The sequence below is a fragment of the Dipodomys spectabilis genome, unplaced genomic scaffold (assembly GCF_019054845.1).
Source record: "Dipodomys spectabilis isolate Male_0828 unplaced genomic scaffold, ASM1905484v1 ptg000365l, whole genome shotgun sequence".
In the NCBI taxonomy this organism is placed as follows: domain Eukaryota; kingdom Metazoa; phylum Chordata; class Mammalia; order Rodentia; family Heteromyidae; genus Dipodomys; species Dipodomys spectabilis.
Window position 1 is genome coordinate 8,018,955 of NW_024871042.1, and position 20,334 is coordinate 8,039,288.

Consider the following 20,334-nt stretch of genomic DNA (forward strand, 5'->3'; position numbering starts at 1 on the left):
TCTGCTGGCGCCGTGGCTGCCTTCAGCGCAGGCTCAAGCTTCGGCTCTCCGCAGGTGACGTGTCAGGCGCTCCAGTCAGACGCCCCGCCTAGCTTACGTCAGATCACGTAACTTGTCCGGACAGCTTCTGCAGCTGGACGTGCGCGCGCAGCCCCCCCCTTCACCCTGGAGGAGGTGGGGCCCGCAGGGGGCGGGGCTGTGCCCGCGGGGGCCAATAAGCGGCGCTCGCGCTGGACTTCTCCCCGCCCCCACCAGGCCGGCTGTTCCAGTGGGCCTGGTCCAGCGGATGGTGGCGAAGGTGGCGGGGGTACCGGCAGCGAGGTGAGCGCGCTGTGGGCTGGACCCTGCTGGCTTCTTTCTTCACCGCCGCCTCCGGACTGGCCGGTGTGGTCGGCTGTCCGGAGGAACGGCGAATTGGGGGTTGGGGGGGGTGGATGCAGTAGAAGCAAGGCTGGGGATCGCCCGGGCTGAAGTCCAGGCCGGATCATGCGGTCCCGGATGCCTGCGTTAGGGAGGAGGTTTGACCCTGGTTGCAGTGATTTGTTCTTCCTCCCTGCGGTCCTTCAGGGTGCTGCGGGGGGTCGGGGCGCCGGGGGCTGCGGGGTGGCGGCGGCGGCGGCTGACTCGGGGCGGGCGTAGCGTGGTCAGCGCGGCGACCCAGGCTTTAAGCCCAGCAGGAGGACCAGGCTTTCTCTGCGGAGGGCGGGAGTTGCGGAGAACCGGGTCTTCTGGGGGAGGGGCCTGGCCCGTGCACCCCGGGACTCTGGGGGCTGCCCGCTGACCCCGAGAGGCAGCCAGAATGCTAATGAACTGCAATGGGACACACACTGCCGGCACCAGGCCTCGGGTAACCTCTGCTGTGACCTGTTACCTGCTCTTTCAGGCAAGAGGCAAACTAGGAAACCGTGCTGAAAACTCACTTTGTGAATTGAGAAGTCGCTGCCAGGCCACCTGTAAGGACTTAACGCCCTCTCCCAGGACTGATGGCAGAGAACTGGGGAAGTCGGGACTGGCGATTTAGGGCTTAAGGCTGAGGGAGCCATCTGTAGCCTTTTGTTGCCAGGCTGCTGTGGGATCACTGAGAGGCTGTTGGCTCCCCGCCCCCGCCCCCACGGTGTCCTTTGATTTGGGCTTCCTCAGTGTTAGGTTTACTAGGGAGTGAGTCTCCTTCAGGCGACATTGCTCTGGCCCCCTAGGTGCTCGTTCTCCATCTGCATGCCAAAGAGGCCATGTTTGGGGGCTAGTGGGATCAGAAATGGGTGGGGTTAAGTTTTCAGAGATGTTGAATCCAAAGTCATGTCTAAAATCGGGATGGTGGGTAGCAGTGTTTGGGATGGTGGAGGAACCAAAGCTAGACTTGCTAGAGGAAGGCAGGTTCTGGGAACTGAAAGTCAGGATGAATCTTGAGGGGGAAAACTGGTTCTCAGGAAAAGCACAGGAACGAAGCGGGGGTGGGGCATGTGTGTGTGTGAGATGGAGCCCAAGAGAGGAGGTCTTAGGATGCATGGAGACTGCCTGCTGTAAAAGTAGCTCTGGGCATATGCCAAGCAGAGGTATACTGAGCCCAAAGAGTCTCACCAGGCTCAAGCTTCAGTCCTTACAAACTGCTTGTAGTTCCTCTTTTCCTGTGTGTAGGAAGCCAGCAAGTTTCAGGCACAGTCGTACTCACTGAGGTGCTGCACTCTAATTGAATCCTCACAGTAACCTGTGAGCCTTCGACAGAGGTGGAAGCCAAGGTCCAAAGAGGTTGAACTTGTAAAAGTTATGGGACCACCATGCATTATTTCAGTAGAATAACTAATTCGAATTATAATGTGTTTAGAATTATGATGGATATGGGAAGGTTTCCTCCTTGAGGGGACAAAGTTTTATCTGTTTATTTCAGTGACAGAAGTGATTAAGTTTTATTCCCAGACAGTGGCAGCTATTTGTGTTTCATTTTCATTATCTGGTTTCCTGATCAAAGAATGAGATAGTAATGTTGCCATAAGTGTTTGAGTCAGTGACCTGGATAAGCAAATGACTGCTTTAATGTATTTTACTAGTCATTTATATTTATCACTGGGGAAAATCTTGCCAATTTGGATGCAAATGTCATATGAATATTCAGGAACTTTCAGAAACCTGCTAAGAAGTGGAATGTGATTTGAACCTTTCAATGAGAAAATCTAGGTTGTTAATCCCTTGAAGAACTGAAATAAGTTTAACAGTTTCTAGCTCTGTTACTCCTGTGGTTGTGAATGCGTGAAACAACACTTGTTTTTGTTTTTTAAAGCTGTTCGGGGGAAGAAGAAAGATGGAAAGTGGTGCAGTTCTGCTGGAATCAAAGTCCTCGCCTTATAACCTTCTGCATGAAATGCATGAGCTGCGCCTTCTGGGCCACCTGTGTGACGTCACAGTCAGTGTTGAGTATCAGGGCGTCCGGGAAGACTTCATGGCCCACAAAGCAGTATTGGCAGCCACCAGCAAGTTTTTTAAGGAGATGTTCCTTAATGAGAAGACTGTAGTTGGTACCAGGACTAATGTCTACTTAAATGAAGTGCAAGTTGTTGACTTTGCTTCATTTCTGGAGTTTGTCTACACTGCCAAGGTACAAGTAGAAGAGGATCGGGTGCAGCGGATGCTGGAAATGGCTGAAAAGCTGAAGTGTTTGGACCTATCAGAAACATGTTTTCAGTTAAAGAAGCAGATGCTAGAGTCAGTTCTCTTAGAATTGCAGAATTTCTCAGAGTCTCAGGAGGCAGAGGTGAATAGTGGCCCCCAGGTCACTGTTGCCCTGGGCTCTAGGACAAATGCTGTCACAGCCAGGGACTATGCTCACTCCACTGGCCTTATAGATCCCACAGATTACCCAGTGGAGAAAGTCAGCAACGGCCAACCCCCAGATATGCCACCCAGGAAGGCCAAGGAGAAACTTGAGAAGAAGAAGGAGGTGGCTAAGCCCCCCTACCCCAAAATCAGAAGGGCTAGTGGAAGGCTGGCTGGAAGGAAGGTATTTGTGGAAATCCCTAAGAAGAAATACACAAGACGCCTCAGAGAGCAGCAGAAAAGTGCTGAAGAGGAAGTGGAGGACTACAGGTGTCCCCAGGACCAAAGCGCAGACCCTGTGGGCGTGGAGATGGGGCCTGTGGTACAAAACGAGGGTTGCAGTGCTGGCGAGGAGGTGGAGGAAGTGCTGCCCACAGCCTCAGGGGAAGGGGAAGAGGAAGAGGAACGAGATGGGGAGAGAGAAGGGGAGGACGGGGAGGGGGAGGAGGAGGAGGAGGAGGAGAAGAAGAAGAGCAACTTCCAGTGCACCAGCTGCCAGAAGGCGTTCCTGTACGAGAAGAGCTTCCTGAAGCACATCAAGCACCATCACGGCGTGGCCACCGAAGTGGCCTACCGCTGCGAAACCTGCGGCCAGACCTTCGCCAACCGCTGCAACCTCAAGAGCCACCAGCGCCACGTGCACAGCAGCGAGCGCCACTTCCCCTGCGACCTGTGCGGGAAGAAGTTCAAGCGCAAGAAGGACGTGAAGCGGCACGTGGTGCAGGTGCACGAGGGCGGCGGCGAGCGGCACCGCTGCGGCCAGTGCGGCAAGGGGCTGAGCTCCAAGACGGCGCTGCGCCTGCACGAGCGCACGCACACCGGCGACCGGCCCTACGGCTGCACCGAGTGCGGCGCCAAGTTCTCGCAGCCGTCGGCGCTCAAGACCCACATGAGGTACCCGGCACCAGGGCAGGGGCCGGGCGGGGGGGGGGGGGGGGGGGGCGCTGGTGTCTGTGCCGAGAGACTCAAACCGTTCTGGACTTTGAGGTCGGGACCAGTGCTGGTTCGTTTCGGGTTTCCTCTAGGGCCCGGGAGGCTGGTTTTTAGGTAGCTTTGGAGGTCGGGGTTTAAAGAGATGGCTCCCCCAACTTCCCAGAAGTGTCTGTGGCCACGGAGGCCGTTGCCCCTCCTGGCTGACGCATCCAGGCCCAGAGGCCGGGACACCCAGCAGAGTTGCCCAGAAATCGCACTGTGAGCTCGCATAGGTGGCAGGCAACACAGTAGCTACGAGAGAGGCTCTCCATCTTTGGGGAAGAGTTGGGGCTACTTACCCTACCTCTTCATTGACAACCTGCCCCTCTGGCCACTGGTACCCACCGGTCCATAGTTCACTGTGATGACACTCCTGGTTTCAGGAGGTCCCCGGTGTTAACCTTTTAGTTCTGAAGGTTGTGACGATTGTGAAGTGGGTAAGTCTAATCTCCACAGTCACAACAGATCATGTTTTCTGTTCATTTACTTTAAATTGCTCCATAGTTCTCTTATAGACGTGGGAATTCCAGGCAAGCACCTGAGTTTTTCTATTCTTCTAGGTCTGCCTTTAAATTTAGGCTAGCCTTCAAGGAGGTAGCATGGTGTTCATCATCATCTTTTAGTATGGGGAAGTTTAAGATACTTGTTCAGGAAGCTGGGTGCAAATGACTCATGCCTGTAATCCTAAACTACTCAGGAGGCTGAGATCAGGAAGATTGAAATGTGAAGCCAGTCTGGACAGAAAAGTTCATGAAACTCCATCTCCAAAATAATAAGCAAAGAGCTAGGCTGGAGGTGATCACTAGTTAGGTCAGAAAGCTGAGCAAGCATGAGGCTCCCAGTTCAAACTTTTGTGCTGGCAAAAACTAATCAATCAATCAACCAATCCAATCAAAGCCACGTGCTGCTGGCTTACACCTAAAATCCTAATTACTTGGGAGGCTGAGATCTAAGGATTCTAGTTCAAAGCCAGCCCAGGCAGACAAATCCTTGAGACTATTTCCAATTAATCATCCAAAAAAAAAATATCAGAAGTGAAACTGAGGCTCAAATGGTAGAAAGCTAGCCTCAAGTGAATAAGCTAAACAAGAAAGCAGGGCCTTGAGTTCAAGCCCCACCCTCAGCACACACACATAGGCACACATCTGACTAACTTGTTTAGTCAAGCTTGGCTTGATGGCCTCATCACGCTGGTTGTGATTAAAATGCTACTCCTCAGAAACCAAGTTCTTTCAGCATTTTGAGATTTTGAAAATAGCCGTCTTTTCCATACTGGTTAAGTCATATTGTGGAATGATGTAAAATATTTGATCATGTGGTACTTTGTCAGCAAGTTCCTGACTTTTCTAAATGAGGAAGCTTTATAAATATTAGTGTTTCCTACTATTTAGAAGGAATATTCAAAGGCATAGTCTCTTATCTTTGCCTATTCAACAGCATAAATATGGCTCAGGTGTGTAGATGATTACACATTATCTTGCACAGAAACTCATTTTGGGGGGGATAGAGATCATAGACTCTTCAGCTGTTCTGTTGGTTATTTTCATCGGGAGTAAATGAATTTTTGTAGAACAGAGTGGAAATTTTATTGCCAAAATTAGCTTTGAAATACACCCTAAATTATGTGAATGTTGTACTTTCAGAATTCATACAGGGGAAAAACCTTTTGTCTGTGATGAATGTGGTGCAAGATTCACTCAGAACCATATGCTGATTTATCATAAAAGGTGCCACACAGGTAAATACCTACACTGTTGTCATTCAGTGTCTTCCCTAGCTGTAGAAGGAAAATGTCATTGGCTAATTTAGAAGTTGGCGTCTGCTGAGGTGATGAAGGTTCAAGTCATGTTGTAGCTTTTCCATCTAATAAGAACTGATGGTAAGTCCTCCTGCTGCTCACAGTGTCACGGCCTCTACCCCACAGTACAACTGGATCTGACAAATGGATCTTAGGTGTACAGCTGTGGGAAATACTTTGTACCATTTTTAGCTTGAAAGTACATTTCCAACAATCTGCCTTAAATAAAATCTATATGTTATTAGTGATCTTCTTGCTATTTTTAATAAGATAGAATTGGAGACATCACAAGAAGTGACTCAGTAAACTGATAAAAATCTACCTCCTGGCTCATGACCTAGTCAGAGGAAGGACTGAATGTATACATTCAGTAGATGATGAATTTTAAAATGTACAACTAAGTATAGTTAATTCTAATTGTACTGAAAATCTTCTCATAAAATCCAGAAGAAAATAAATTATTTATGATAAATTATCATATTAATGATAGTGATGGAATTAGCTTCCTTCTTTCCACATTTTTGGTGACATGATCCTATCTATAATGGGGAAAATTGTTTGAGTTGGCTTGATTTTGGTTCAGCACAATAAGCTGAGCCAAAACAAAGCCAATTTAAGTTTTCATGTGCACTAATGATCAGAATCTGTAAATTGTAGTTATCCTAAACCAGTTTTTCCTCTAAGAACTATTTCAATGGCCTCAAGTTCAAATGCAAGGGAGAGCTGAGTTATTTAATGATGTGAATATCTAGACTGCAGAATGAGTAGAATTTGTGTTTAATGGAAGTTGCAGTTAGGGACAATGTAGTATTTTAAAGGACGGCATTAGAATTGGTCATTTGATGAAAATATTTATGATTTTACTACTCAATACTTTTAATTTTTTCTAAATCATAGGTATGTCTCTTAAGTAGATGTGTTCTGGTTGTGAGAACAGAGGACTTAAACTTCAAAAGGATAGTATTTAAGATTGTTCTTTGCCTTGTCCTACAGTTGAGTTGGAGCTGCTACTCTTGAAGTTATCTATAATAATCCATTTAATCTTCTTTCCAAGAGGGACTTCAATTCTGATAAAGATCTACAGAAGCAATTTAAAAATAATCCAAGTCTTCCAAAGAGAAGTGAAATTATTTTCTTGTTTGAAATGACTAAAGTTCTCAAATGTGAGCTGGCTGACTGTAGTCCAAGAGAACGTTTTACACTAACTTTCAGCAAAAAGCAAGCATCTTGCTTGATAGTTTTAATTAGAAAGATCATATCCTCCCTATCAAGGGTGTTACGAATGTGGATCTACCCTTCCCAAGTGTTTTGTATTCTTTTTTATTTATTTATTTTTTTGTCGGTTGTGGAGCTTGAACTCTGGGCCTGAGGGCTGTCCCTGCGCTCTTCAGCTCAAGGCTAGCACTCTACCACTTGAGTTACAGCACCACTTCCTTCCCAAGTGTTTTTTAATGCTTGTCTTGCTTTTAATTCTATTTCATCTTTTCTTGTAGGTGAAAGGCCTTTTATGTGTGAAACGTGTGGCAAGAGTTTTGCTTCTAAGGAGTATTTAAAACACCACAATAGAATCCATACTGGATCAAAACCCTTTAAATGTGAAGTATGTTTCAGGACTTTTGCTCAGCGGAATTCTCTTTATCAGCACATTAAAGTCCATACAGGTATGGCTACAGTGTCCTCAGGAAGACAGTCCTAAAAGTATTTGGAAGCATGTGGAGAAAAATGGCCAAACTTTGTATGCCACTATGGTATTTTTTTTTTAACTTTGAGTTTCTAGTTTATTGTTCTGAGAGCCTGCAGAATAGAAGTACTTGTGTACATATGGAGGACAGCTACATCCCTTTGGGGTGTGGAGTTTTCTTCCTTCCTTCCTTTTTCTTTTTTCCTTCCTTCCTTCCTTCTTTCCTTCCTTCCTTCCTTCCTTTTTCTTTCTTTCTCTGTCTCTTTCTTTCTGTCTTTCTTTCCTTCCTTCCTTCCTTCCTTTTTCTTTCTCTCTTTCTGTCTCTTTCTTTCTGTCTTTCTTTCTTTCCTTCCTTCCTTCCTTCCTTTCTTCCTTTCTTTCTTTCTTTCTTTTTCTTTCTTTCTTTCTCTCTCTGTCTCTCTCTCTCTCTCTCTCTGTCATGGGGCTTGAACTTAGGGCCTGGCTAGTCCCTTTTGTGCTCATGGCTAGTGCTTTACAACTTTGAGCCACTGCTCCATTTCTGGTTTTCTGTTGATTAATTGGTTTCATAAACCTGGCTTTGAACCATGATCCTCATATCTCAGTCTCTTGAGTAGTTTGGACTATAGGTGTGAGCCCCTAGAGCCCAGCTGGTATGTATAGTTTTTTTTGAAACGGTCAGATGACATTGTCTGTCATGTGTACATTTAATGTGTATATGAATTCAAATTTTTCTCTTCCTTCATCCTTCCCTCCCTCCCCTCCCCTTCCCTCCCTCCCTCCTTAGTTCCTTCCTCCCTCTCTTGTCTACTTTTCCTCTTTTAAATTATTTTTTTGTTTTCCAGTACTGAGGCTTAAACTCAGGGCCTGGGTATTCTGTAGCTTTTTTACACAAGACTGGTGCTCTAGCTCTGAGCCACAGCTATACTTCTAAGGATTCAAATTTCTTAACTCTATGTTACTTATAAGCATACATGCACACATGCACTGAGTTACTATGTGACTTGGAATTTTTACTCCATTATTGTGGTAAACATATCAACTGCAAAATTTTGGCTTGCTGTTGGTGTAGGTGTAAATGCTTGGCATCTTGGGATAGCTTGATTCTTCCCATCAAGTTGGCCTTGGAGTTGTTCCCAACACAGCCTCCCCTAGGTGGGAGTGCTAAGACTTTCCAGGAGTTTGTACTCTGACTTAATACCGTGAGCTGAAGACATCACCTACCTGTTTTCTTCTCTTCCTGCCTCAGGAGAACGGCCCTATTGTTGTGACCAGTGTGGGAAGCAGTTCACCCAGCTCAATGCCCTCCAGCGCCACCATCGCATCCACACAGGAGAAAAGCCATTCATGTGCAATGCATGTGGAAGGACGTTTACTGACAAGTCCACTCTCCGGCGGCATACCTCAGTGAGTGATGGAGGCCTGTGTGAGAAGGAAGTTTGAAACCCTGCTGGTCCTTAGATACATGACCCTGAGCAGCCAGAAATGCCTGTCATCATTAGAGGAAGCAGCAGCTGTTTTCTCCTCAGGCATTCTCTATAGTCCCTCTACCCAGTGAATAAAGTGAAGGTCCCAGGCCAGCAAAGTCCCTGTTAGACACCTTCTAACAGTGGCAGTGGTAATCAGATGTTTGACAATTAACAGAAAGGGCTTTCACTGCAGTAGTACCAAAATTAAGTTGGAGAGAGACTTTTTTGGGGGTGGGGTTTAGTCTTACAACGTAGCACAGTCTGGCCTCAAACTCAGTCTTCCTGCCTCTGCCTCCTGAGTGCTACACTAACAGGTGTGTGCCACCATGTCTGGCTCCAGAGAGACTTATTTTACAAGCTGTACTTGTTATTAAATATAGGTAAATTGCGAGAGTTACAGAGACAATTATGGTGACTTGTATTTGTGTTTGATTTGTAGATACACGATAAGAATACTCCATGGAAGTCTTTCCTTGTTATTGTAGATGGCTCACCCAAGAATGATGAAGAGCACAAGACGGAGCAGCCTGATGAAGAATATGCATCCCCCAAACTTTCGGATAAATTGCTGTCTTTTGCAGAAAATGGCCATTTTCACAACCTGGCCACGGTCCAAGGTGGTGTACCCCCTGTGCATGAAAATAGTTCTGCAGACACCGCCTGCAAGGCAGACGACTCCCAGGACACACTGCTCGCCACCACCATCAGTGAGCTCAGTGAACTGACTCCACAGACAGACTCTCTGCCCACACAACTTCACACTTTGACCAACATGGAATGAAAGCTTGCAGTTGTGTACCAAGATTGTGTGTGATAGCGATATTCTGGGTAATTCGAGATTAGCTGAGACAAAGAACTGTGTGCAGAGAGGTGGGCAAGGATGACCACGTACAGATGTTCCTAAACTCCACTCACTTGCATGGCTTTATCACACCACTTTTAAAGCTTTCCTGTAAAATTTCTGATCTGCATGATCTCAGCTACACTTTTTATCAGCAAACAGGGCAGTTAACATAAGCTCACTTAGTGCTGCTGTAGGCTGTGTGCATCAATCATTCTAATGCTCGATTCTCTTGATATTTAACCACTGCTTGTCTTAACTGCAGAGTACAGAGCATTGACCCAGCTCATGAAATTGCTGTTAATGGTCTTCCTGGTCTTGCCCTGCCTTATACTTCCATGAGTGTTTACTTCTTTGATCCTCTAAGGTATTTTTCTAGTAAGCTGAAATTAGACTGGGTCTACCAATTTTCAGCAATTTCTTCCTTGTGAGTCGAATCATATCAGCTTTGCTCTGGAGACCCTTGAGTGGGACCGAAGAAATGGATTATTGCAGTCATTCCTCCCTACCCCCATTTATAGACACTAAAAAAGGAATGACAACTTGAACTCTTATGAGGCATAGTATCTCTACTCACAGCACCTGTGTAGCTGGGGAGTTTGTCATAAAACCACCTTTTGAATTGAAATGTGGTTGTTCAGTTTCATTCCTAAAAATCAGATTAGGTAAAAGCTGTCCTACCAAAGAGTCTAGTAAAATTATAGTATTTCTTTTCTTTTTCTTTTTTTATTTTTTTTGCAAAAGACCTGAGAAATGACAAGGTATTAGCATACTTGGGTAGTCATTTTATTCAGAAGTAGCAAAAAGAGGTGACTGGTAAACTTTAGATTTATTAGTATTTTTGCTAGTTTTATCTCTTGAATTCTCTAATTTCCAGAAACTCGAGACTTGTTCATGTCCACACTGAATGGTTGAAAGTCTAGTAATTGCCACAATCTTCTTTGGGAGCATGTAAGAATCTTTAGAAGGGACCAGAAGCCTCAGCACACTCATCTCTGACTTTGCCTTAATAAGTGGATCATAAAGAACCAGTTACTTTGTCTTAAATGCTCCTTTGGCTATACCACACTGGACTTAATTATTGCTCAAAATAATTCACAATGAAAAAAATTCAATTTTACTTGTTCTTCCTGGCGTTTGGTTCCAAGGCCTTGGTGTGGCTGTGCACTTGTGCAATGCTCTGATTCATGTGTAACCCTTCAACAGACCAATTTTAGAAAAGCGCCTTAAAGGGAGAATTCTTTGCTAGTTACTTTTTTCCCTCTTTTTAATTTATTAAATATTCTGTGAGACACTTTGATTTTTTAAGAGGAAGGTACCTTATCTTTAAATTCCAGGATGAAGACATGGCCACACTGAGACAAACTGAGGTAACTTTGACATTTAAGAGACTAGAGAAGCCACTACCAGGTGTTTTGGGCACTGATGTTTCACACCTGCTCTTGAAGGTCATAGGACTCTGAATTATGACCTTGTCATTGAATCCTATTTGTGTTTACAGAACAAAACAATAGTGATGGTCACACTACCATTTGAATCTTGGTACAAGTGAACCTTCCCAGCAAATGATGTACTGTTTTATGGAATAAAGTCATCTTGGTGAGAGAGAATTAAAACAAAATTATTTTGTTATTTACTAGAATTTTTGTCTTGAACTTGTTTCTTTAGAAGTTCTACATAAAATTGTTTAATGTGTTAATAAATGTCTGCTTTGTCAAAGTAAATCTGTAAGTCTGTTTACATTATTATTATTATTTTATTATTTTGTAGGACATGGGGCTTGAACTCTGGGCTTGGGTGCTGCCCCTATGCTCTTCAGCTCAAGGTGAACACTCTACCGCTTGAGCCACAGTGCCACTTCTGGTTTTCTAGTGGTTTATTGGAGATAAGAGTCTCACGGAGTTTCCTGTCTGTGCTGGCTTTGAACCATGATCCTTAGATCTCAGCCTAGCTAGGATTACAACCATAAGCCACTGTAATTTATTTAGTTTGTTTACACTATTATTAACAGAGCTGAAGAAAGATGATTCTTTGTTGGAATAAGCATAATGTGCTGAATAACATGGATAATCAACTGTAAAAGCAAGGTCTGTGAGTCTTTACAGAATGCAGTACAAGGTATGATTTACCAGCTTGGATTCCACAGAAGTCTCCAGCAGGGGGAAATAGGAGAGGGCAAACAGCCCAGCTCAGGCACAGCAGTCTGGAAGCCATGCTAAAAGGTATAAGTGTAAGTGTGCCCCCTGCCCTTCTCTTCACTATAATACCAGCAGGCACTAGGCCATGTCAACTATATATATTCTCTGGCTCTTTCCAAGAGGGTAAGGTTATCTGCAAGAGCAGAGAAGCCAATGAACTTTGTAAAACACTGACTGCAGAGGAGTTTGTGAGATGCCTTTTTAGTTTCTTTGAAGTAGTCATGCTGAATGTAAGGCCACCCTGAGCATGTGGGTCCCAATCATGAAATAATGGTGCCTAGATCAATATCCTGCTTCTTGCAGGACATCAACAAAGATCACCAAAGAGTTGGCCTGGTGGTGTTCTAACCACTTTGTTAATACACCAAAGTGCTCTGGTGATTTTGCTGTTGCTAAGTATCCAAAACAAATGAAGGAGAGTTTCAGTTTTAATCTGTTCAATGTTATTCCTTGTCACACTTTTTGGGAACCAAAGGAGTGCTTGTCTATCTAACCATACTCAATGGTACTCATTATATTGGAAGTGATTTTCTAGCTGGAGGAGGGCTCCCATAGCAAAGGACCTTTGTTCACATACAACTGGACAGGAGCAAACAAGAATGAGAGGCCACACAGGACAATCCAGCACACTCTGGCAATCTACATAGGCTTCTTATCAAGACATACAATGGCAGGGTTTGATTTCTCTCTGAAAAGAGACAGTTCAGTAATTAGACCTTCAATGACTAAAAAAGTACCTTCATTTTTGGATTGGGATAGTCTGTGCTGCCATTCATGTTTGAATTTTCTAAAGTAGTCTGAATACATATTTTCATCAGAATCAATGCTCTGACAAGATATATCCAAACTACCTCCCCATGTAGGTCCTCTTCCTAGAACCCAAGTGGTTCATGGCTTGATGCTTCCCAGGGCATTGACTATCCCTGGGCAGACCCCAGAGAGTAAAATGTCCACATACCTAATATTCCTTACTTTCAGCCTTAGGGGTTACTGGCCTCCCAACAAATCAACCACCTTTCAGCAGGCACTCCTCCATCTAACTTGCAAGTGACAGCAGAGTGCAAAAGGTTCCAAGGCTGAAATGAGTGAATTTGGCAGTTACCATGCACACTCAGCAGACTGCAGCAACAAAAAGCACCAGGGTTTCCTCTAAATCTCTGCCTACATGACCACTGTAGTGCCCTCAAATTCCCACGGCACATGATGCCTAGAGAACTGCAATGTCACTAACTGAAGATCAGGTGAACAACCTCAAGGAAGCTACATTTGCTCTGTGTCAATTAGGCAAGACTAGCCAAAAGATTACTCACAATGTTCACTTTATTTACTGTACAAGTTCACATAAAACATTCTGCTAAGGTAGAATTAATGTTATAAGGTTAGTTTCCTTGGGACTTGGCAGGGCAGGAAGCCTGCTACTGGTTGTAGTTCACACTGCGGCGGCAGCGGCAGGTCATAGGGCATGCTGTGCTGCCAGGTCCTCCAAAGTCACAAAGGCTTGCATTAGGGGGTTTAATTGTATAATACCAGAGGAAACAATAAATCACAAGGGCTGGTGCATATACTTTGGTTATAATGACACTACCACACATGGTCACAATTGTGCAAAAATACTGTTTTCAGATCATTAAATAAAAAAGGAATTCACATAAGCTATAAAAATGTTGCCACAAAAAGCAAAGCTTTCCTGTAAGAAATTTTAACTGACCTCAATAGTGAACCCCAGATTTGCTAAAGTACAAGAAATATAATATAAATGTTGATTATATTTGGTTCATATATAACATTCTACCAATCTTTGAAGCTTACCTCCTAGATATCTTGAAATACAGCACTGTCCATCTGCTGAGGGGGAGGGAAGAGATGAGTTTATACTTTTGTCTGGGCTTTTTTTCCTCATCCATTATCTTCTTGCCATTATAATTACTTTTACTTTGTACTTAAATTGTACTTTGATCTAGGGTCTTACTATATACTCTAGGCTATCTTTGTACCGATGATCCTTGTGTATCAGCTTCCTAAGTGCCAAAAAACCATTAGTTTTTAACCCAAGGACCAATCTCAGCTTTTATTTCAATAAAAGCATGGAAGTCTGACTGACATAGCAAAATGGCAATAATATTACTTAAAAAACAAAACAAAACCAAACCCACACCCCTTCTTCAGACACACAGAAGTCTGTTAGGGAACCATGATAAAAGGCAAACAGACTTGCCCTAAAAGATACCATGTAGTTTTTACTTCAGATAGTCAGAACAGAAGATTATTTGTGTGTGTGTGCACATGCATGTGTGTGAGCATGTGTGTGTGTATGTGTGTGCCAGTACTAGGGCTTGAACTCAGGGCCTGGGCACTGCCCTCTACTTTCTTTATTCAACACTAGTGCTTTACCATTTGAGTTTACAACTCCACTTGTGGCTTTTTGGTGGTTAACTGAAGATAAAAGTCTCATGGACTTTCCTTCCCAGGCTGGCTTCAAACTACTATGCTTAGTTCTCAGCCTCCTGAACAGCTAGGATTATAGGCATGAGCTACCAGCAATTGGCTTGAACATTACATCACAGTGCAAACAAATTTGGTGAACTAGTGGTGACAGCACACTGGCTAGCTAGTTTTCAAATGTCTTGTTTTTACAAATATGTATAGCTAGTGGTATAATATAGTAAGTAAAACTCATTTTAAAATATGATATTTTAGTAAGAGTCAGGAGGGATCAATTGGGCTCCATTTAAAAACTAACCTTCAGTGATGTCTGGCTTTCAATTAAGAAGGCCAAAACTTTGAAGGGAAATGGAACCCTCAGCAGATTCCCGGGCTTAACCCCTTTACCCTACCAGTTAAACTGACATCACTGAGATGCTTGCTTCTCCAAGGTCTCCGGCACACTACTGTTATACCTTGACTGGGCCAGTGAGTGCTCACCACATCTGATACACCTCTAACATCTGCCCTCCCAGGGTCTTTTCACTTTGTTTCCTTCTATTGTCCTTTACCCCAGATGAACTTGACTTTCTTACTAGTCCTCAAACCATCTTCACTCAGCCCTTAACCTGACACTGCATGACAATATCCTACAGATTCTAATCCACAGCCTTCCAAAAGTAAAGACTACATTCCAGTGCTACTTACCACCAGACACAACAGAAATTTTCATTATCTGTCACTAACGACAGCAGTACAATTTAGAAAGGACTGAAAGTTACATTGGGACATGCCAAACACTGTGGTGCCAATATAAAGGGATTTCCACTCTAACTCCAAATGGAAACTTTCTCTAGGAAAGGGAAAGTTCTGCTCCTTGCAAATCTTACCTGTGTGTGTTTACATACAAATCAATGCAATCCATTTTGACATTCATCAACAAAAGAAGCACATACTGCCAGGAAGCTTGTTTTCCTCAAAATGCAAGTTATTCTAATGGATCCCAACAGTTCTCAAATTTCCATGTACACGTGAACATGGAGAATAGTACAAAAAGCAAGCAAATTTGTCACTAGCACCATCAAAATAATCACAGAAGAACAAAAATAATTTCCAATGAAATTCTACACTCATAGTTGGCAATCACTCTGAACTAAACACACACACTTAAAGAATATATCCAGATGCCAATGTACAGGGTCTCTGCAAAGCATCTATGAAAAATAATGGGTCAAGATTTAGAATTCAAGAGGAAGAACATTGAAAAAAAAAGTGGCAACATTAAACATGGGCTATTTCAGTATCAGAAGAACAAGGATATGATTTGAAAGTACTCAGAAAACTCTGGGGACTCTGATAAGCCTGACAAACGTCCCTTTCAACTGCTTCACAGTGACACAGATGTGGTGCACACGCACTTGGACAGTACATGGGTTGTGTGGCTCATATGCAACAAAATTAAGCCATTAAATGGGCATCTCATAAAGATCCAGTGGCCCTAAGACAAAACTAAAGAGACATTATTAGCTGCATGCCACAAGGACAGAAACATTTCACTTTAAGTCTCCATCTCCTTCTCCATCCCCTTGGATGGACTTTTTGATACGAAGCAACATGGTGGTTAGCCACTGATCCAACCGTGATATTGAGTCAAATTCCTTCACCTAATAAGGGAAAGAGGAACAAATTATATTCCAAGGAAATATATTATAACAAGAAACAACAGTGACCCCAACTGTGTGAAATATTTTACAGCAATATCCATCAAATTCTTGATTAGAAATTATTTAGACCTATCTTTATGCCTGTCTTCTTTAAAAATTTCTGCTTTTCATGATCTGCTGACTATTTTGATGTTAGTTGTGATGGGTTTCTGTGCTTTTAATATCATTCTATAAGTTAAAAGTGCACAACAAAAATTCAGTTCTGTTATGACAATTAAAATTTGCATCTAGTGAGGCAGAGGAAATTCAATACAGCATAAGACTAGGAAGGAATATGGAAAACTACAATGTACTGAATATGGTAAGATATAATGGAACAATTAGGAGGCAGGAAGCAGAAATCCTTATACATTTTAATAAAAAGCTACTCTGATTTGATATCTAAAACATGACCCTGAATGGAAAATACAACTGAATGACACAATGCTATGCCAGAATAACTAAATGTTTAGGATTTACCCTGTGAGAAAATGAAAGAAGTTTCTGAAACTTAAGCCTTGGAAAAAAATATAACATATCCCAGAAAGTTTAACTTACTGCTTCAGTGTAAGCTTCACTGTTCTGTTCTTCATGAGCTTCTAGAAGTTTCTGCAGCATTAAAAAAAAAAAGAAAAAATATTTTGATTAAGGCCAAAGAGTTATGTCTGAGTGAATTCTTTAAACATAGAGACAGCCTAGTATCACGTTAATTGATATTGCTAAGTATCTCATAAAACTGGGGAAAAATTCACATTATCCTACTCAAGGGTCTACTGTTCGTACTAGTATTTCTGAACTGCCTGTTCAAAACATGGTGCTCATGTCCCTGACCCTTTTGGCCTTTGAACACCTACAACAAACAAGCAGACAAAGACTGGATCCCCTCAGTTGGCAGACCCATTGATTAAAACACACTGTATAACCACTGAGGCGTGGTCACCTGATAGGCATTTTTCTTTGAAGTTCAATTCTACTTACTTTCAGTAATTTACATTCTCTTGAATCAGTAAATGCTGGAAACATTTCCTCATACTTCTCAAGAGCAAGCTGAGGAAGGAACACAACTAGTCAACATCATATTTAACTATAAGAGGAAATGAAAATATTCAACTTTCTATTAACTTCAGAATACATATCACTATCTGTAAGTGTTTAAGTATGCTACTAAACTCAATGGCAGGACCAACACATTTTTGAACATTTAATTTCAATTAAGAAGAAATTTCTAAACTGATTTTTAGAATCAGATTCTAAAGATGTCATCTGAAGATGACACTGCAAATAAAATTTAGTTCTTAAAAAGCCATTGCCATATAGCTGTAATTTATCTGTTAAATGGAGAAACTCTTCCCTAATATCAAACTCTTCCCAAATATCAAATAAATCAAAGCATTCTAAAACACTTTTCTTTTGGACTTAGTTTTTTTATTTTTTTATGGCTTTTTAGACACTGGCAACACCAAAGCTTCCCAGTGCCCAGAAACTTGTCTTCCAACTACAATCTAGCTATGCTGCCAAGGTTTTTTTTCTTTTAAATTAAAACAAAGAAGGTATTAGTCTAGCCAGGCAAAGTGATACATGTCTATAATCCCAGCACTGGGAGGTTCAGGCAAGAGGATATGTTTAAAGCCAACCTGGGATACAAAGAGACCCTCTGAAAGACTCTGTAGAGAGACAATACAAAACAAAAACAAAACAAAATAATTATTGTACCTTTCCTGCCCTCTCTTAGTTTGCTAACATCTTTAAAGCAACTACTAAAGGAAAAATCTGTAGTTATTACAAAATTCCAACTGGGACATGTCACATTTTTTTAATGTTTCCAGTTCTGACACTACCATGTATATGAATGACATCAAGAATGACCAAACGAGCAGGGCACTTGTAGCTCATGCCTGTTATCCTAGTTACTCAGGAGGCTGAGATCTGATGATCATGGTTCAAAGGCAGCCTAGGCAGAAGAGTCCATGAAACCCTTATCTCCAATAAACTAGTCAGAAAAAGCCCAAAGTGGCACTGTGGCTCAAGTGGTAGAGTGCTAGCCTTGAGCATAAAGAGGTTCAGGGACAGTGCCTAGGCCCTGGCTCTGGGATCAGGAGAAGGAGGAGGAGGAGAAGGAGAAGGAGGGGGAGGAGGAATGACAAAACATGTATTTGTGATATTTGTTCTTAAGATGTACACCAGAAAATGAGCACAGGCCTCCTTACCTTGGCATTCAACTCATCTACTATGAAGTGACACAGGGCTGCTTTGAAGAAGTAATCCTTTGCACTGTACTTCAACAAAGGATTATCCATAGTGTTAGCCCCCACCTAGGTATAGAAAAGAGTTAAGTTGAAAAACATATTAGGCAAAATAATTCCCTGCTCATTCATTACCCTTTAGAAAATACTTACTTACACTTGCATTGGGTCAGCTATGGAATATATTCTTTTAACTCAATACCATGTATCAAGTGGAAGCCTGTTAAAAATGATTCCGAAAACCTGCTTCCAGGAAGAGGGAGAAGGTATATTTTCCTCCTCCTTGCTAAATACAGGGGAAAGTTCTGCTCATCATATTCAAAGCAAACCTCTGTGAAAGGTAAACAGATGGGGTCAACCAATGAGAAGCCTGAGAAACAGGGAAAACATGATGGTGAGGGCTACTGGGCTTCCCTTCTTTCTTCTTCCTCCTCCCTCCCTCTTCTTCCTTCTTCTCTCCTCCTCCTTCTTTTATTGCCTAGTTTTTCTTTGTTCTTTTTAATTTTGTTCAGTTTCATTTAAAAAAAATTATCTGTAAGTAGTTGTACAAAGGGGTTTCAATTTAAGATAACAATATCTTCTTTATCCTTTCTAAATTCCTCATACAGAATTAGTGACACAGAATGCTAGCGGGCATGGATCAGAAGAGATAAGGCAAAAGTTTGTTCTCTCTAGCCAAAGGACCGGGAAAGGGGCAGAGTAGCAAGAGCAGTGCTTAGACAATTAACAGCTCTACTCCAGCCCAGGGAATGCTAGGTCTTTCCATTTCCCAGCTAGAGTGGCAACAGAAAGCTACCAAGGGTGAAGATTTCCATTACCAAATGGTTACAATCACTACTCTAACATGGTGTTAGCAGAGACTTGACAGGGAGTAGAGATACCACCCACCTCTGCTCATGAGGGTCTAGTGGGAAGCCTGAACTTCTAACTTTACCAGCATTCCCACTGCCCCCACTCCATTCCCTAGGCAGAGGGGAATCAAAGGATTCTAGCTGAATAAGAAGTTTAAATAAGGTATCAAGCCTTCTAATAATAGGACAATGCTGTTTTCAAGTGAAAACCATTTGTAATACTAAAAACAAGGCAGATTTGAAGCAGAATACAAAGAGACAATAGACGATTTGCAAATAACAGAAATGTTAGAAACCTAATAAAGATTTTTAAAGAAGCCCTCATGACCAAATGCTTCAGCAGAAATTACAAAAATGTCTTAAAGGAAGAAAGGAAGAAGGAAGAAGGGAGAAGGAAGAAAGAAGCAAGCAAGCAAAGAAGGAGGGAAAGAAGGAAGGAAGGAAGGAAGGAAGGAAGGAAGGAAGGAAGGAAGGAAGGAAGGAAAGGAGGGAAGGCAGGCAGGCAAGCATCAGGACTGCTATATTTTGCAATGGTGACATATTTGACTACAATGAATAAAACTCTAGGTTAGGTTACCCACACCAAAAAAGAAAAAGAAAGAAGAAAAAAAAAAGAAAAATATCAACAAAGAAAAAAATGTCACAGGAAAATACCCTAGAAGATATCAAGCAAACATGGAGATTACAGAACTAAAGTTCACAATAACTAACGTACATAAACTGGCTGAGTTCAATGGCAGAATGGATTGGTAAAGGGAAGGGATCAAAGAATTGCAAGGCAGAAGAACAGAAATCAGACTGAACAACAAAGAAAAAAGACAAAATAAATAAGCAAATAGAGCACTGTGTGCCCATGCAACTAAGACAAGGTATAACATTTGTGTTTGAGTCCTAGAAAGACAGGTCAAAGAGAGAAAGGCTAAAAAGTACTTGAAGAAATTATCACCAAAAACTTCTCAAATTTGGCAGGAAACATAAACCTACAGGTTGCAACAGGATAAAAGCCAAGGCATTCATCCTGAACCATATTATAATTAAGGAAAACATCAGAAAAGCTTCAGAAAAATACTAGCCTATGTGGGAAAAGAAATCTAGGTATCAATAGATTGCTCATCATAGACCAAGGAAGCTACAGACTGCACATGTTCAAAATATGTAGAAAAAACTATTAATCCAGAGTTCTACATCCAGTGAAAGGATGTTTCAGAAATGAAAAGGAAGTCAAGATACTCCCAGATAAAAACAAGAAAATGTGTTGCCAGGAGACTTACCCTTAAACAATGACAAAAGTATGTTCTCTAAATAGTAAAGAAACAATTTTAAAAGAAGAGTCCCTAGAACAGCAGGAGCAAAGGAAAAATAGTAAGCTA

At 42.4% G+C, this 20,334-nt stretch overlaps 2 protein-coding genes across 4 annotated transcripts in view; one reads left to right on the forward strand and one right to left on the reverse strand.

The window, feature by feature from the left end:
• Positions 1 to 278: 278 nt before the first annotated feature.
• On the forward strand, positions 279 to 11,272 carry Gzf1 (GDNF inducible zinc finger protein 1). 2 transcript variants are annotated; one of them, XM_042666484.1, is made up of 6 exons: positions 279 to 321; positions 2,276 to 3,702; positions 5,424 to 5,518; positions 7,072 to 7,239; positions 8,488 to 8,645; positions 9,147 to 11,272. In XM_042666484.1, the coding sequence occupies exons 2-6, from the start codon at positions 2,297 to 2,299 to the stop codon at positions 9,486 to 9,488; spliced, it is 2,169 nt and encodes a 722-aa protein (XP_042522418.1). In that variant the 5' UTR covers positions 279 to 321; positions 2,276 to 2,296; the 3' UTR covers positions 9,489 to 11,272. The 2 variants fall into 2 exon arrangements, with proteins under 2 accessions (XP_042522418.1, XP_042522419.1); XM_042666485.1 differs by lacking the exon at positions 279 to 321 and adding an exon at positions 2,086 to 2,141.
• Positions 11,273 to 15,580: 4,308 nt separating this feature from the next.
• Positions 15,581 to 20,334, reverse strand: part of Napb (NSF attachment protein beta) — a 39,216-nt gene continuing 34,462 nt past the window's right edge. For both annotated transcript variants that reach the window (XM_042666486.1, XM_042666488.1), the window contains 4 exons: positions 18,078 to 18,182; positions 16,849 to 16,917; positions 16,429 to 16,479; positions 15,581 to 15,831 (listed from right to left, as the gene is read on the reverse strand). In XM_042666486.1, the coding sequence (XP_042522420.1) occupies positions 15,721 to 15,831; positions 16,429 to 16,479; positions 16,849 to 16,917; positions 18,078 to 18,182 (336 nt within the window). In that variant the 3' untranslated portion in view covers positions 15,581 to 15,720. The remainder of the gene's footprint in view (positions 15,832 to 16,428; positions 16,480 to 16,848; positions 16,918 to 18,077; positions 18,183 to 20,334) is intronic.